The sequence below is a fragment of the Chroicocephalus ridibundus genome, chromosome 2 (assembly GCF_963924245.1).
Source record: "Chroicocephalus ridibundus chromosome 2, bChrRid1.1, whole genome shotgun sequence".
Classification (NCBI taxonomy): Eukaryota; Metazoa; Chordata; class Aves; order Charadriiformes; family Laridae; genus Chroicocephalus; species Chroicocephalus ridibundus.
In genome coordinates, this window is record NC_086285.1 from 23,679,138 (window position 1) to 23,695,091 (window position 15,954).

The window sequence follows — 15,954 nt, forward strand, 5'->3', positions numbered from 1 at the left end:
GAACTGTAAAGCAGTCCACATGCAAACACAGTTCATTTTCAAGGGCAACAGGTCTTTCAGGGCAGGATCTTTGTAAAATTTCATAGCCAGGATGTCGGTGTAGCTTAGCCATTATGTTCTGGTTTTGATTTGTAGAATGAAAACTTCTGGAATGTTTTCATTAAAACTTATGAAGAGTATTTTTTGCCTCTGAGGGTAAACATGGGATCTTAAAATAACTGGTACTACTGATGAGAATAACTTTTCAAAGTAATACAAAATGACTTGTTTGTGTATCACAAGAGCCAACGAGTGAAATATGATTTTTGGGACATGTTGTACTTAGTTTTGGAAATAATTATTATAATTAACTGTTGATGGGATTCCCTTATATGGAACTTTCAATGCATGGGATACATCAAAATACAATTCATAAGGCTGGGGTGGGGGATATATTTTGGCAAATGTGATTAAATATCAGCTTGGGCAGCTGAAGTATGTTTTTGTTAGATGTTTGTCACGTTTTCAGCTTTGCTGCCTGAATGAGGTGTATGTTACATTTTTTTTCCCCCAGATACAAATATATGGACTAGTTGAACATTTAAATTTTCTGGATGCTGGAAATGGATGACATACTAAGTTAGGGGATGCATGGGGTTTGTATATACAGGATTAAAATCTTTCATTTTTAACTATAGGACATCAGTCTCAGTGAAAGGCTAGAATTATTTTGAAGATGAGGGTCGGGGGGGGGTTTGTCATCTCTCCAAGGCAGGTAACTTTTCAAAGTTTTGTCCTGAAATGACTTGCTTAGAGCATCATTAAATTACATTTAATGAATAAAAAGCATTAATGTGTAATAATTGGCTTTACCATATTTAAAAGTTCATTTGAAAGACATGGAGAATTTTCAGTATTGAGTAATGCTTTCAGTAACGTATTCTCTAAGTTCTTCCCATGTACACATGCACTGAAATAACTGAGGACCTGGAAAACTAAAATGATAACAGAAATATGCACTATTTGCAATTTGACTATCGAAAAAAAAATTGTAGATAGTTGCAGGAGACTTATTTTTAAAAACTGGTTTGCGTCATATGAAACTGGAAAGTACTACATTAACAAGATAATTTGGGGGAGGGAGGACAACGCAAATGATAGTCTTTATTCTTGGATTACATTTAGATTTTATGGAAAGAACCGCATACCGGTAAACCAAAGTAGAACTATGTAGTTTGCATTTGAAATAATATGTCTGTGCAGTTGGAAGTTACTTTGGTTATATCCTTCCATACCATGGAAATTTGAACAGTTCTCCCTTGTTATATTGCCTTGATGAGCTGCTAATTCGTTAATAAGGACCTACCATAAAAATATCACCTCTTTAGAGTTAAATCCTGATTTCTAATCGCTGGCCATTTGGTTGTTACTATGGCACTATCTATTTTAAACTGAGAACTACTTGAAATAGTGTAATCCACTGATAGCGAAATCTACTCCTACTTAATATATACTGACTCCCCAAAATAAAACTTTTCCAATTCTGGAGTATTCCAAATTATATAAGAGTTGGTAAAAATATTATCAGATTTTGCAGTGTGTGTACGTACCATATATAATCATATAAGCATTACCCATTGTAACAGTATATACTCAACAACTGCACAACCTCATATATCATTTGGCATTATGAAACTAATTGTGTTGATCTGTAGATGTTATTAAAGCAATATGGTCTCTTTATCTACAAAGTACTTTAAAAAAGTTTAGAGCATGCATAAACTTGAAGCTACACTGTTAAAGTATTGATTTTCTGTAAGTGTTCTAGTTATCATTCATTTATAAAATCACTGGAATATTTTTCGTTAAATAGTGGTTTTGTTCCAAATTAGTCATGTTTATGGATCCTTAAAATTACATTATTATGATACTGAATTAATATAAAAATCTAGGTTTTATTTTTCCAGCATATTAAGCAAGCAGTTTACAAGTTGTTCTCACTAGGAGAAACTAGAAGGACAAAGGGACTTCTCCCAAATTGGTTTCTTCTGTACCCTTTCTCACTTGGAGTACTGGGGTATAGGGAGTACTGGGGTATAGGGTGATGGGAGAAGTCACGTGGTGTGGGAGGCATAGAGTTCTAGTTTCTCTGCAGGCTGGCCAGCTTCTCACCTGACCATGGGCTCTGCAGTCCAGCCACAGTGAAAGGTGGCACTTGTGCTGCAAGAGAGGCAGTAAGCTGGACCAGAAGTAAGTTAGTCCTGGTAAGTCTATCACCTCTCAGGAACTAGGAGAATTCTAGCAGACATGATTCACCAGATCCATCTATATTAGTGATTTAACATGTTGGAGAGCTTCTTTTTGGTGCAAATTTGTGTTGCGTCTACACTTGGAATCCTGCTGCATGCAATTAAGTATCCTACAGTTGTGCTGAAAGCTGTTTCTCTCCTGGTGGAGCCAACATTTGAAGTTGCACACTGGGAAGCCTTTCAGAGTGCCTCACCTGCCATGTGGACATAAGGGCTTACAACAGCTGGCTCTGCTTCTGCATAGTGTGCTTCTAGGGCTGACATTTGGCACAAACTTCATTGCTAGTAAAGATGTGATGTGGATACTCGTTAATCACAGCACAGCAAATTGAACCCCAGTCCTTCCCTCCATGCACTACGTGGTGGTGTCTCCGTCTCTGGAGACATTCAAAACCCACCTGGACATGTTCCTGTGTAACCGGCTCTAGGTGACCCTGCTCTGGCAGGGGGGATGGACTAGATGATCTCCAGAGGTCCCTTCCAACCCTATGATTCTATGATTGCTTGGTGATGTAGATGTTTGCATTGTGCTCAAGCGGCAATGAAGTAGCCCTTAGGAGTCAAAGTTTGTAATGGGCTGGTGATCTAGAGCCTTGGGAGACAGGGCAGTTGTCTCCTAACTTTTTGTCTAATATAATCCAAATTTTTGTCTCTCCTGTTCATGGAAACAAGGGGAGCTCTGTTACCTTCATTGCATGCATCTTACACCAGTAAGAGCTGTATCATTCATCTGTTCGAAGTAAAACTGTTGCCTGTTATTTTTGAGTGTCTGTTGTGTTCCCTGTTATCCCTGTTGGTGTGTCCTAGGCAGCTGGCTTTCATTCAGGAAAGTTTTTAAGTATATGCTGGATGTCATTAGGTGTATACTTAAAATTCTTGATTGATTTGGAGTCAGCTATTAGGAGAAACTGTGTAAGAGTGGATTTCTGGTCAAATGTATGATTTACTTCTGTTCTTTCCCTGAAGCAGTTCTTTTAATCTGTTAAAAGAACAGTTGGTTATTATGCATCTCTTAATTCTACGTTTTCTGAGTTCTTTTCTGTGCCTTCCTGCAAATGAAGCACTACAGACTTGCGCGGTTTAGACCAAGTTCACTCTTAGCACACACAGGCACAATGAGAGTATGCTGTCATGATTCTCTCTTTCAAGAAAATCTAAGTCATTTTCAGAAAGCAAAGTTGAGCTGAACAGGAAATAAAAAGAAAAAAAAATTATGTATACTTTATGAAACAGTTTAAGGTAACTTTTTGATTTGTAACAAAATCAATGTACTTAAAACAATATGAACAAAAGCAAGTTTCATGTTATTCAGAGTAATGTCAATGCTGCTAGTTGTGGGCTTTTGTCTTTACTGTTCATAGCATAGCAGGTAGCAATACATTTTCACTGTGACGGCGAGAAAAACTATAGAGGGCATATTGTCAAATGCAGTTATTTCCCTTTGAGCAAGTTTTTCATTTTTCATTCTGCGTAAAAAACAACCTAGGGGATTGTAAATTTGCAACAGGAGACGTACAATTCTACTTCAACATCAAGTCTTTGTATCTTTTTAAACTAAAGGGTGTCTTGAATAGGTGCATTTCTTAACCTTTACGCCACCTTTCATTTCTCATGAATAACTTATTAATTTCACGTTTTTAATAATAATTTTTTGGCATAAAATCAGAGTCATATGCTTTTTGCTGGTTTTATAATAGTAGGTAGACATGTGCCTCCCCACATATGTTTTAGAAAGCATGCTTGTATTTGGGATTTTAAGTGTCACAGATAAAGAAAAGCATTACAATAGCTACTATTGAAATCATACTTTTTTATGCGGTTAAAAATTTGTGTTCTGCGCTTCTGTGAAATGAACTTCAAAACATTCTCTTACAGCTTTCTATCTAAACAATTTTAAATGTCTCTATCTATGCATAGTACACTCACTAAATTTCACTGGTACATGTATATGTGATTTCAGATATAAAGAATGATACTATAAATATAAATCTCCAGATAAGACATGTCATCTCCAAGTAGCTTTTGTGCCACAAAATCTGCATGAAAATATTACATAAAACTTGTCTAGAAGTTTTTGGAATAATTTTTAACATGTTTCTTTTATGTCACTATCAGCAATATTGCCAAATTACTGTAATTTTTCTTCTGTTTTCTTGTATTTATTTTTTTATTAATTTAAGGTCCAAACCTTTGTAGTATGGCCAAATATTTCCTTAATAATCTGTATCTGAATTAAGAATATTCTGAAATTTTTCTTTTTTTTCTTTTTTTTTTTTCCTAAGGATATGGCCCTTGTTGCTCCTGAAGCACCTTCAGAACAAGCTAGAAGGGTTTTCCAGACATACGACCCTGAGGGTAAGGACTGTACTTCTTGCTGAAATAAGGTTTTATAATCAGAATGTACTCATTCAGTAGAGACAAATTCCAAATGGTAATGAATACTGTATTCTGCAGAGTGCCTCTTCACAAATAGGATCATTATTTTCTAAAATTTGTTCCAAATACTACACTTGCACATCCATTGTCCCTTCCATGCCAGGGTAATACGCTTTTTACATCTGAGCTGATTAAGAGAGGAATTAAATACTTAGTATTTAAGAAATTTTCAATAAGTAGTCAATCTACAACTCTATTAACCTTGTAATGTTGTTTGTAATCAGCATGAAGCTTAAATATAATTTGATTTGTCTTATATTACTTTTTCATAAAATAACTGATCCGCTGTGATTGCATTCTTCGTGAAATTTTGTTCTTAACTGTGGCATGCACTGAAAGTTTTCTTATGTTTTGGAAAATAGAGGATGTCTAACATTCGGGTACTATTTTAGCTACTCAAAAGGGAAAAAAATGTACAGTTATTATCCTATAGTATCAAATGGAGATTGCTATAAAGAGATTGAATTCTTAGCAAGTATTAAGCTTCTGCGTGTATGAATGATAAACCTGCAGTTTCTGTATTGCACTCCTCATTTTTTTTAAAGTGGGTGAGAAGTGTTTGAAAACTATATTTCTTCTAGAACCCCACCATTTGTTTGCAAATTTGAGAGATAAAGATATGCGATATTTGTATTTTTGAATAAAATCTGTACTCCTGGAAAGCATTTTATTTATTTTCCTAATGAGAAGCTTTGCTACTTTTTCAGATAATGGTTTTATACCTGACAGTCTGCTAGAAGATGTAATGAAGGCCTTGGACCTTGTTTCAGATCCTGAATAGTAAGTATAATAAAATTTAAATACTACAGAAGTATCAATTAAGCACATGTCAATTATAATTTAGGGGGGTTTTCTGGATTTTTTTCTAGCTTACGTTCTGGGCACGGACTGTTATTTTGAAGTGTTTACGTCAACTTTAAATTAAATGGGAGGAATTCAAATTAAACTCTCTCTAACTTAATAGTGATAACCAGAAGCCAAAAAAACCCCTCAAACTTACAGCATTACTACATATTGAGGAGATAGTTGTGAATGTGTTTCTGAATGTTAACAAGGGTGAAACTGTGTGACAAAAGAGCCAAACAACCAAGGTGTTCGGCAGCAGATTAGCACTGGATTACTGCTGGATCTGTCTGCAGAGTTGGAAGCTGAAACTGCTTCAGTTACGCTTTTGTTTCTACCAATACTCAGTACCTTGTAGTGTTTATAATTGACATTTGTTTCCAGGATTGACACCTTGATTCCTAGGAGTAGAGTTAAAACTATCAAATGAAAAAGTTTATTTTAGCTCTTATGTGGACAGACAGTGGCAGCAGTTAACCTTCTTTGTCAACAGTTACCATGTTTTGCCGCTAAATGCTTAACCCGGAAAGGAGAACTAGTGCTTGAACTTTTTTCCATCTCCAAAAGATGGTTTTGCTCTTTTGTAAGCACGTGGTCTAGTTTATTGGGGACTAAATCAGTTGTTTCTGTAGAATGGCTGTGGAGACTGCAAGTTTACTTACCACAGCCATCTGAAATTTGATTTTTGCAATTTTCTGTTCTTTCAAATGTTACGAAGTCCAACAAAGTTTACCGAGCTGTTCTCAGTAAGAAAATCAATTTTTCAGAAATCAAAAGACACCCCGGACACTAAAGCCAAAGAAAATACAAGAGGAAAAGTCTAGCATTCATATCTTGTCAAGAAATAGTGAAATCTGCAAACATTTTTTTAAAGGAGGGGAAAAAGAAAAAAGCCTTAGTTTAATAGGTCTGAGAGGCTTTCTTCTGGCCTTTTTGTTCTGCTGCCTCAACAAATCTGCAGAAATCCTCTCTCTGCATTCAGTAGTTTTTCCGTTTGGCTGTTTGGCCTTCAGGGTATCTGTGGCGTAGCCCTGGCCTATTTCATAAATTGATGTAGGAAGAGCCAGTCAGAAGGCCTGCTATATTGAAAAACCATGATCAAACTGTGGAATATTCAGTCTTGAAGCATCTCTTAAATAAAAATGTTGTCTAATGTTACTAGATTTTGAGGACCTACTCTGTTTTGGTTCTAGATGTCCTCTCTACTTAATGTGGAACACAAGTACAAATAGCACATTTCAAATTCCACACAGGCTTTTCAGGTTGTTTTTTGTTTATTTGTTTGTTTTTAAGTAAAATTAAAGACATTGCTTTCAAGTGTATTATTTACACTTTTTAGTTGAAGAACTAAATGGAAATTCTTTGTGGTCATCTAGTCCAAGGCTTTAAACTTCATAGAATCTCAAGATGAATAATGGTCAGACCTGCTTAGGGTTTAAGAATTACAGAGTGGAAAACTTTGTAGAGCAGACGTGAATTAACAATGGATTAGCCATTCCAGTATTGAATGCCGTTGCATGTGCTTTTAGTAGAACTTTTATAGTCTGTTAGTAAATACATCTGAGAACCCAGCTCTCTGGTTTGTTATGTCTGTTTGTTTCTAAAAACCATGTGATACTCTTTAGGGCGCCACTTGGAGTACATCTGTCAATCTAAATTTAGCTTTTTAAAAATATTTTATCCTATCTGTCTGTTTGACCAGTGCTGGAGGCTTTACTCCCCACACACTTCTCAGTAACATTGAATGGCGTTAGCTGTTTGCTGAATGAAAAAGCCTCAATTGAAACATACAGCAATCAAATGCATTAAATCTCCCCTCCTGATTAATGGATTTAGTTTTGTACACTGCCCATACTTTAAAACTTAGATCAGAATGAAATTGCTGAGCTAGTTTGGGTTACGTACCACTGTAAACTCTCCTGGTACCAGAGGGTGCTAGAATGAGAGGCGACAAATGGACAACAGTTCTTAGAAAAGGATTTGAGGGCAAATCTGGGGAAAATGCCCACGTAAATGTTTCATGTGTAAACATGGGATAAGAAAGAAGGTTTTCATGTGGATAAATAACTGATCAAAGGATAAAAATGTCATTTTTTTCTTAACGGAGGGAGATCATTAGAAGAATTTTACAGGAATTTGTGCTAGGTGTGTGAAGTTTGTCATGGCTCCGGTGAGGATTTGAAGGTAGGGATTAATATGATAGTTTGCTGCTGATACAAAAGTATTCAAGATAATAAAAAATGGTGTGGAAGAGCCACAGAAGTTACTGGAAGATAGCGTAACAGAGAACTCTCAATCCAGTAAATGTAGATAGATTGCGCATGGGATAGAACAATCCTGATTTTACATACACATTGTTGGGCCGTGAACTAGATATTACCATTCAGGAACAGATCTTCGATTTAAACTGATACTCAGTGATAGACAAACATACGGGGTGGAATTTAGGAATTATGCCATTGTATAAATACGTGATGTTTCACTCCATCTTAAAAAGAGTACTGTAGAATCACAGAATCACAGAATCTTCAGAGTTGGAAGGGACCTCTAGAGATCATCTAGTCCAACTCCCCTGCTAGAGCAGGATTGCCTAAAGCACATCCCTCAGGGCTGCATCCAGGCGGGTCTTGAAAATCTCCAGAGTAGGGGACTCCACAACCTCCCTGGGCAGCCTGTTCCAGTGCTCTGTCACCCTCACCGTAAAGAAGTTTTTCCGTGTATTTGAACGGAACTTCCTATGTTCTAACTTGTGCCCATTGCCCCTTGTCCTGTCACCGGGAACCAATGAAAAGAGCCTGGCTCCACCCTCCTTAAGCCCACCCTTTAGATACTTGTAAACATTAATCAGGTCCCCCCTCAACCTTCTCTTCTCCAGGCTAAAGAGTCCCAGCTCTCTCTGCCTTTCCTCATAAGGGAGGTGCTCCAGTCCCATAACCACCTTGGTTGCCCTTCGCTGGACCCGCTCCAGTAGTTCCCTGTCCCTCTTGAACTGGGGAGCCGAAAACTGGACACAATATTCCAATTGTGGCTCACCAGTGCAGAGTAGAGGGGGAGAATGACCTCCCTCGACCTACTGGCCAGTCTTTCCTATGCAGCCCAGGATGCCATTGGCCTTCTTGGCGACAAGGGCACACTGCTGGCTCATGGATAATTTGCTGTCTACTAGGACCCCCAGGTCCTTCTCCTCAGAAAGGTATCAGGAAGGCAACGAAGGTAAACGAAGGTACAGAAGGGCATTAGTACAAGGAAGAACTGTTCAACCTGGAAAAGAGACGACCATTAGCACAGAAGAGAGGTCTCTAAAATCTGGAGTTTCATAATAAATAGGGAATCATTATTAATTGCTTCTCGCAATACAAAAATGAGGTGTCATCAAACTGAATTATCAGATGGCACGTTCAAAATGGGAGATACTTATTCCCAGAATCCATAGTTTAATTTTAATTTTGTGAGTGGAGTTTACTAAATGCCACAAATGTATATGGGTTCAAAGCCAATTAGGCACATGCATGGAAAGAATAAATATGTATCTTTGTGTTTTAGATGCTGCCTCTCACTGAAGATGTCTTTGAGCAGCAGACTGCTGGAAAAGGGGAGGGTAAACTAAGGATATCACTGTGTGTTTGCCCTGTTGTACTCTGTCCTAAGCATCCGCTACTGACCAATGTCAGAAGCAGGACACTGGGCAAGACGCTCTGTTGGCTTGGCCCAATGAGGACATTCTTGTGGACGGTACAACTTGTAACTGAGGCAAAAGGATAGGTAGATGCAAATAAATGTTTAAGCGATCTGATGCCTGCAGAAATATATTGCTTAGATAGAAATAGGAAGTTATAATTGCCATTCATTTGTAGTGGCTTGAAATTATACCATATTCATGCAGTAAGACTTTCAGATTAGTATTGTTAATATTTTCATTATTTATTGGTTTTGGCTTCTTTAATATCAAGGACATGATGTAAATAAGAAATGTGTCTGTTAATTTTCTTTCAGTGTACTTAGAAAATCTTGGAGGCTTTTCAAATCTCCATTTGAAAACAGGTTGTTTGGCAGTTACGGAGCTGTATTTAAAAGATGACTGGTTTATGTTCAAGAATGCTTACAAGACAGCAAAATGCCTTTGGGGCTGTAAACCTGGTTTTACATTATATGGGTTTCAAGTTATTTTTCCAAATATGGTGGTCCTTCAGAATTATCACTTATTTGATTTAAAAGAACAGATTACTTTTATTTAAAAATAACCGTGTTTTGGCAACTTGCATGCCATTCTGGTGCAGTTGTCACTTAGGATTAAAAATAGAATAGTATTGCTATACTTGGCAGCCAGTACTGTGGTAGCACAGCGTAACTTAGTCATGCAAGAATAAAAATGTCTTACTCATACTTTTATATTCCATGTTTTTGTCATAGTGTAAACCTCATGAAGACCAAATTAGACCCAGAAGGACTGGGCATCATATTACTGGGTCCCTTTCTGCAAGAATTTTTCCCTGAGCAGGTAATCGATATAGCTTTATCGCTGCAGAGCATTGTCTATTCTGCTTGTCATTGAGATTAGATTCATTAAACACTTCCATCAGCATCATAGAGCTATTTTTAATGTATTGCATTCATTTGACACAGCTGACCAGCAAATAACTTCTTGTGTTACACAACAAACTGTAGACTTCCGTTTTGCATAAGGTGTCCGTGATTTTGTCAGCTTTACACTGGAAGGAAACTCCATTATAGTGACAACTTCTAAAATTAACTTCAGGAAATATATAATCATTTTGCGTATGAAATTGAACTGGTTCCCTGCTCAGAAAGTTCATCTGAGCTTAGTTTTTCTGAGAATAAATGACCATACTGGTTTTATCAATATTATAAATGTCTGCTGTAATTGCTAGCAAATGGGAAAAGGTTACAAACTTATTTAAAACTATTTTTATGTATATCTCTCATAATGTAAAATTTTTGACAGTTTAACAAAAAATCATGGTAGAGTTACGTTTAGCGTATGTGGAGGTTGGTATCTGCCAGGGTAATGGAAAATTATTTTCAAACTCTCAGTCTGTTCCATATATTCATTAAAGTAGCACCACCACTGAGAAGCATGTGTTAAGCTAGCACTGCTGTCCTCTTCTCCCCTTGCCCTGGGTCACATTCTCCTGCCCTCATGCTGCCTCCCTTCTGCCCCCAGGAACCTCTTTGTACCGATATGTGGCAAACCAGAAGAGGGAACTGGTCTGGATGAGAGATCTCTCTGCAGGTTTATGGAGGCTCATCCATGGCCATGCAATAGCTTGCATTGGCAGAAGAGAGAGGGTTTTCCCAGTGACAGAAAGAGGGGCTGGGGAGGCAAGAGGAGGGCTGAGAGGAGTACTTCTTTGGAGGCTTTTGTGGCTTAACATGTCATTGAAACTATACGGCTTAATTTTTACAAGGGAGGAAATGTGAAACTAATATTTTTAAAATGCCTTCAGCAAGACTTTTTTTGTTAAGAGTTGCGCAGCACTGTTCGGGTGTAGTATTCTGTACTATGAAACAATGTGGTCATTCAGAACACACTACAACTGCACTGCCAAAGATGGTAGGGACTGAATGCATCATTAAGAGATGATTCATCATGTAGAGGAAAAAGAAGGAGTTAGAGTGCTCGTTTTCTACAGATTTACAGAATTACATCTGCATTGTGTATTTGCCAACTGTTTCTTCTTCCTTTCATTTTGTAGAAGTGGAAATATCTTTACAATTTAATATAATTTATTCTTATTTCTTACAATTGTATTACACTTGCAAATCTGGAAGACTCTACTGCTTCATTTTAGGCCCCAGATGCTAAGAATGAAGTTCAGGAAGCCAAAGCACATCCTCCGTAACTGGCTGTGCCTAAACTGTCCAGTTCTGCAGGCCATAGGTCTGCAGAGGGCTCGAGGAGACAACAGCCACCGTATTGGGCTGCTGCCTCAGTTGCCTGTTGCTGAAGAGCATCCCTGACTGAAGAAGGACAGATGAGGAGGGAGCATAGTGCAATGATGGGCAGATCCCCACCTTAGTCACCTACAGATTTGGTGGAAGAACTCTGTCCCTGCTGTAAAGTTGGAGCCCCCAAGTCGTTGTCTCTCTGTTAAGTATTAATTCCCTGCTGCACGTGATTCCCCACTACTCAGTTTGGCCTGTGCTGTTGAACCTTCCCTGGCTCCAGTACGAAACATGGGAGGTGTTACTGCCTTAAGGGTATAGTCCGAACAATCGGCATATTTTGGAGTGGGACCTGCCAGTGTCAGTTACTGAATGAATGCTGAGGGCACAGATATGTTGTCCAGTCTGTCTGTGCTCCGTGGATCAGACAGCAGGAGCCATTACCCATACTGACACCTCGTTCGGAATTCTTTCTGAAAGTGAAATTCTGCAGAAATGAAAATGAATGTATGTCTCTAAAATACGTGAGGAAATGGCAGATGCCAGTGATGGCTGGAATTGTTAATGTTCCCCTTTATACAGTATTTGAACGTGTAGCTAGTGCTCAGGAGATCCAGATTCAATTCCTTTGCTGAGAATATTCAAAACCCCATTCTTACTCTCCTACAAAGTACTAAACTCCACCTCAAAAGCAGGAAGGGATCTCAGCTTTCCTTTTTAAAACTGTTGGCTTAGAAGAAAAATATTCAAAGATCATTTAGCCTGAGAGAGCCTGACTCTTCAGTGCTTAGGGCAGTCACCTGGAGAGGAGGATTCCTGAATTCCCCGGTAACCCTTTTTTTGGGAAACAATTACCACACAAAATGTTTTACATCCATGGGACAGGACCTGGAAAGCAGCCCTTCTTTTCCTTCAGGGTGAGCCTTCTTCCTCAGGGAAAAAAATAACTGCCCGCTTTCCAGGCAAAGCTTGATTTTATTCATCTCTGTGAAGCAACTTCTGTAAGCAGTTACCACTTACCTTCCTGGTCACCACCCTCCCTCCCCCGAGTAGCCTGGGTTGCTGTGAGAGACCTATACGGAGATAAGGTTTTTAATCATTTAAGAGGAGAAAAGTGAATGAGGGCTTTTCATAATCTGATGGATGTAGTGTAACCTGAGCAGATTTCTTCTCATTCCCAGTCTTTACCTCCATGTACTTAAAAAAGGGATAAGCTTTTGTTTGGAGCCTGGTCCAGTAGGCTTAAAAGAGATGATATTACACCTGATTTGTGTTTCCTGATTCAGTGAAATGCAAAGCTTTTCAGTCCTTTTAGGACTAAAGCATTTAAACACTTGGCATGTAAAGGTTGACAACTGCAGTGCCTCTGCTGTTCGGCCTCAGCTGAACAGGTGTCTGCACCATTAGTTATACAGTTAGGCAGGAGTGAGCATAAATTACTTTTCGTCTCTCATATGGAGGGCTGGAGGTTGGATCTGGTCATTAGTAAATATTTAACTTGGTAGCATCCAAACAGTCATAAATACGCGCGAATGTGGCTACTATATAAGGTGTCTGACTTGAAAAATTAGGACAGTTTCTACGTGGTCAGTGCTGAAGTTGTAGTTTAAAGTGTCCGGATGAACACAGAAAATAATGACTTCCTCTTGGGGTGTTACCCATTAACTTACTAACATCTTTTTTTTTAATTTCTGATGAGAAAGGTAAAATGAACAAAATCTTCAAGATGGTATCACCAGTAAAGAGATTGTACTTTTTTACAGTTTCCTTCAGTCTTCCTGTTTAAATGCATCTGTCTAGTCATAAAGAGTCATAAGAGACTGCAAGGCATGATGTATGTGTCACATGAAATTAACTGTCTTCTCTCTACTAGGACTCCAGGGTTTCAGAGTCATTCACTGTTTACCATTACAACGGACTGAAGCAATCGAACTACAATGAAAAGGTAAGATTTAAGAAACATAAATCTAGGCCTAATAACAATTAGTGAACAAATATACTTTAACTTGAAACAGACTCTTTACAAAACTATTATTTTGATAATTTACTTCCAAAATGATATATTTGGAATTGGAAACTGCTTTGTGCTCCTGGTCATATTTTAGCTAGTGTAGTGTATTGCCTGGGTAGACCACATCTCTTAAGCGATGCATTTTGAATAGAGCATTGCTCATGCTTATCCATGAGAAGTGGGATCTGAAATGTAAAGGACAATGGAGATGTAACAAAGACAAACTGCAACTTCTGTAAGTGGCCCTACATCTAAATTGAGATGTTTGGAATTTTTTGTGAAATATTTTAGTACTCCAGACTTGCCTAAAAAATCAATTATTTTCTGCAGCCATTTAATGGGGGACAAAAATGACCTGTTTCATTTTCAGCTTTCTTGGAAGGAGGGGTATACATGACACACCATGACTGCTTCTAAGTTAGTTCCTGCATTAGCAGTTAGGGTAGAAGAGTATAAGGACGTCATAAGGAGTATAAGGACGTATAATAGACGTCAGGAACTGATGACTTCAAGTAAGAAGACTCTTCGAGAAAATGTATATTCTCAGTCTTCAGAACTTCGGACTTTGGAAGTCCTTAAAATTACCCCTGTGAAATCTCCAGCAGTTTCATACCCCAAAATGTAGGCAAAAGCATTCAAAGATGCATTTATCTTTACTACTGAACATATATACATAATCAAGAAAATTTAAACAAATTTTTGTTTCCGGAGCATTCTACTTACAGCATTTTAAATACTGTTTTATGAATAGAGCTGATTTGCAACAGCCGTTCCATTTTATGGAAAATAAATTCCGTAAAGTTAAGTCTAAGGAACACAGTCCTTATAAAATAACAATATCAAACTTTGCAACTGCAACAGTAGTAGCTCTGTTGTCACAGAATTTTTGCATTTCATTTCCTAGATTTTTTTTTCACCCAGTTTTGGCCTTCACTGTCTGTTGAAGTAAACAGTCGAATGAATATGGCCTTATCAGTCTAAGAGATTAGGGTTTTTTTTCAATTTCATACCTCATTTCATTAAAAAAAAATCCTATATAAAACTTAATGGATTTGATTTTTGTAGTAAAAAAAAAAAAGTATCATAACAAATCCTCTCCTAATCTGGTGAGCCTAATCATCTCATCTTAGAGTTTTTAAACAAATGTAGGCTGACGTAACTGGTTTTCTTTTGACAGGTCATGTATGTAGAAGGCACAGCAGTTGTTATGGGGTTTGAAGAACCAATGCTACAGACCGACGACACTCCTGTAAAACGCTGCTTGCAAACCAAATGGCCATATATAGAATTACTCTGGACAACAGATCGATCTCCTTCTTTAAACTGATATGTTGCGCATAAACAACATACTACTGTCAGATGCTTGAACGGGGATACAAGAGTTGGTATTTGCTTGGAAAGTGGTATGCTTTGACTGCGTGAAGTTATACACTGGTATCATTGATGAATTGTAAATAATGATTACAAACACTTTTTCAGTGTTAATTGGAATATTTAATTTTTTAATCAGATTGATTTCTATTATAATAGTTTGTCTTTTTTGGCCACTGTAGTACTGTTAATGTGAGTTATCCTAAAACTAAAAAAAAAGCCTACTTATAAAGTCTTAACATTATTTTGCCATCTCATGAAGATCTGAAAAATGTCTAATATTGCAGAATCTGCATATTAGATATCAGATCTTTAAAACATAAAACATATTCTGCTTCCTCTGAATCATATAGGCATGTTTTATTATTTAAATTATATTGGCTTACATTACAGTACCATAATGTGTGGACTAGACTGGCCTTTGCACTGGATATGTTTTAATGAGTTTAAATTTTCTGCAATTTTTCCTAAAACCTAATTTTACCTGAAGAGCTTGCACAATGTGACATAAATATGATACATTTTTAGGAATATTAATAAGTATAATTCATAAATACTCTTTCTTGGCAGTTGTATATTACTGTGGCTTAGTTATCGGGCATGTTAAAAGTGAACAGAAAATCTGAGGAAAAATAGATTTATTAATATTTATTTGAATTTGTATAAAAGAAATGTAAAAACAGCGGAAAGAATTTCTTGTTCTGTAATCTCTAAACTATTCAAACTTATAATATTGCCAAATACCTCTTCTCAATTTGTCCAAACAGCAGTGTAAGCCAGCGTTATTGTATGTGTTAAGTGCATGAGAACATCTGTTATTACATTATTATATTCCTTTATTTATTATCAACTTGTTAGCCCTAAAATAAAATCTTTTCCTTGAATTATGATGTATTGTTTTAAGTTGGGTTTCAGTCGAACTTCTTTACTGCCTCTCTAAGATGATGGAAAGGGACCGTAGGTTTAGAAATGTCACGTTTTGAGTTGAACGCATCTCAGAAAAAAAAACCCACAACAAACAAACAAAAAAACTCACCCTAATGTTTCGCATCTTAACTGTGATTGTAGAGCATACGCTGTTGCCAGCAGGGCTGAATTTCA

General features: G+C 37.3%; 1 protein-coding gene across 5 annotated transcripts in view; it reads left to right on the plus strand.

The window, feature by feature from the left end:
• MINDY3 (MINDY lysine 48 deubiquitinase 3) overlaps positions 1–15,743 on the plus strand; it is a 60,219-nt gene extending 44,476 nt beyond the window's left edge. For all 5 annotated transcript variants that reach the window (XM_063324751.1, XM_063324754.1, XM_063324752.1 and 2 more), the window contains 5 exons: positions 4,571–4,643; positions 5,432–5,504; positions 9,978–10,065; positions 13,345–13,416; positions 14,660–15,743. In XM_063324751.1, coding sequence (XP_063180821.1) covers positions 4,571–4,643; positions 5,432–5,504; positions 9,978–10,065; positions 13,345–13,416; positions 14,660–14,809 — 456 coding nt within the window. In that variant the 3' untranslated portion in view covers positions 14,810–15,743. The remainder of the gene's footprint in view (positions 1–4,570; positions 4,644–5,431; positions 5,505–9,977; positions 10,066–13,344; positions 13,417–14,659) is intronic.
• Positions 15,744–15,954: the final 211 nt, after the last annotated feature.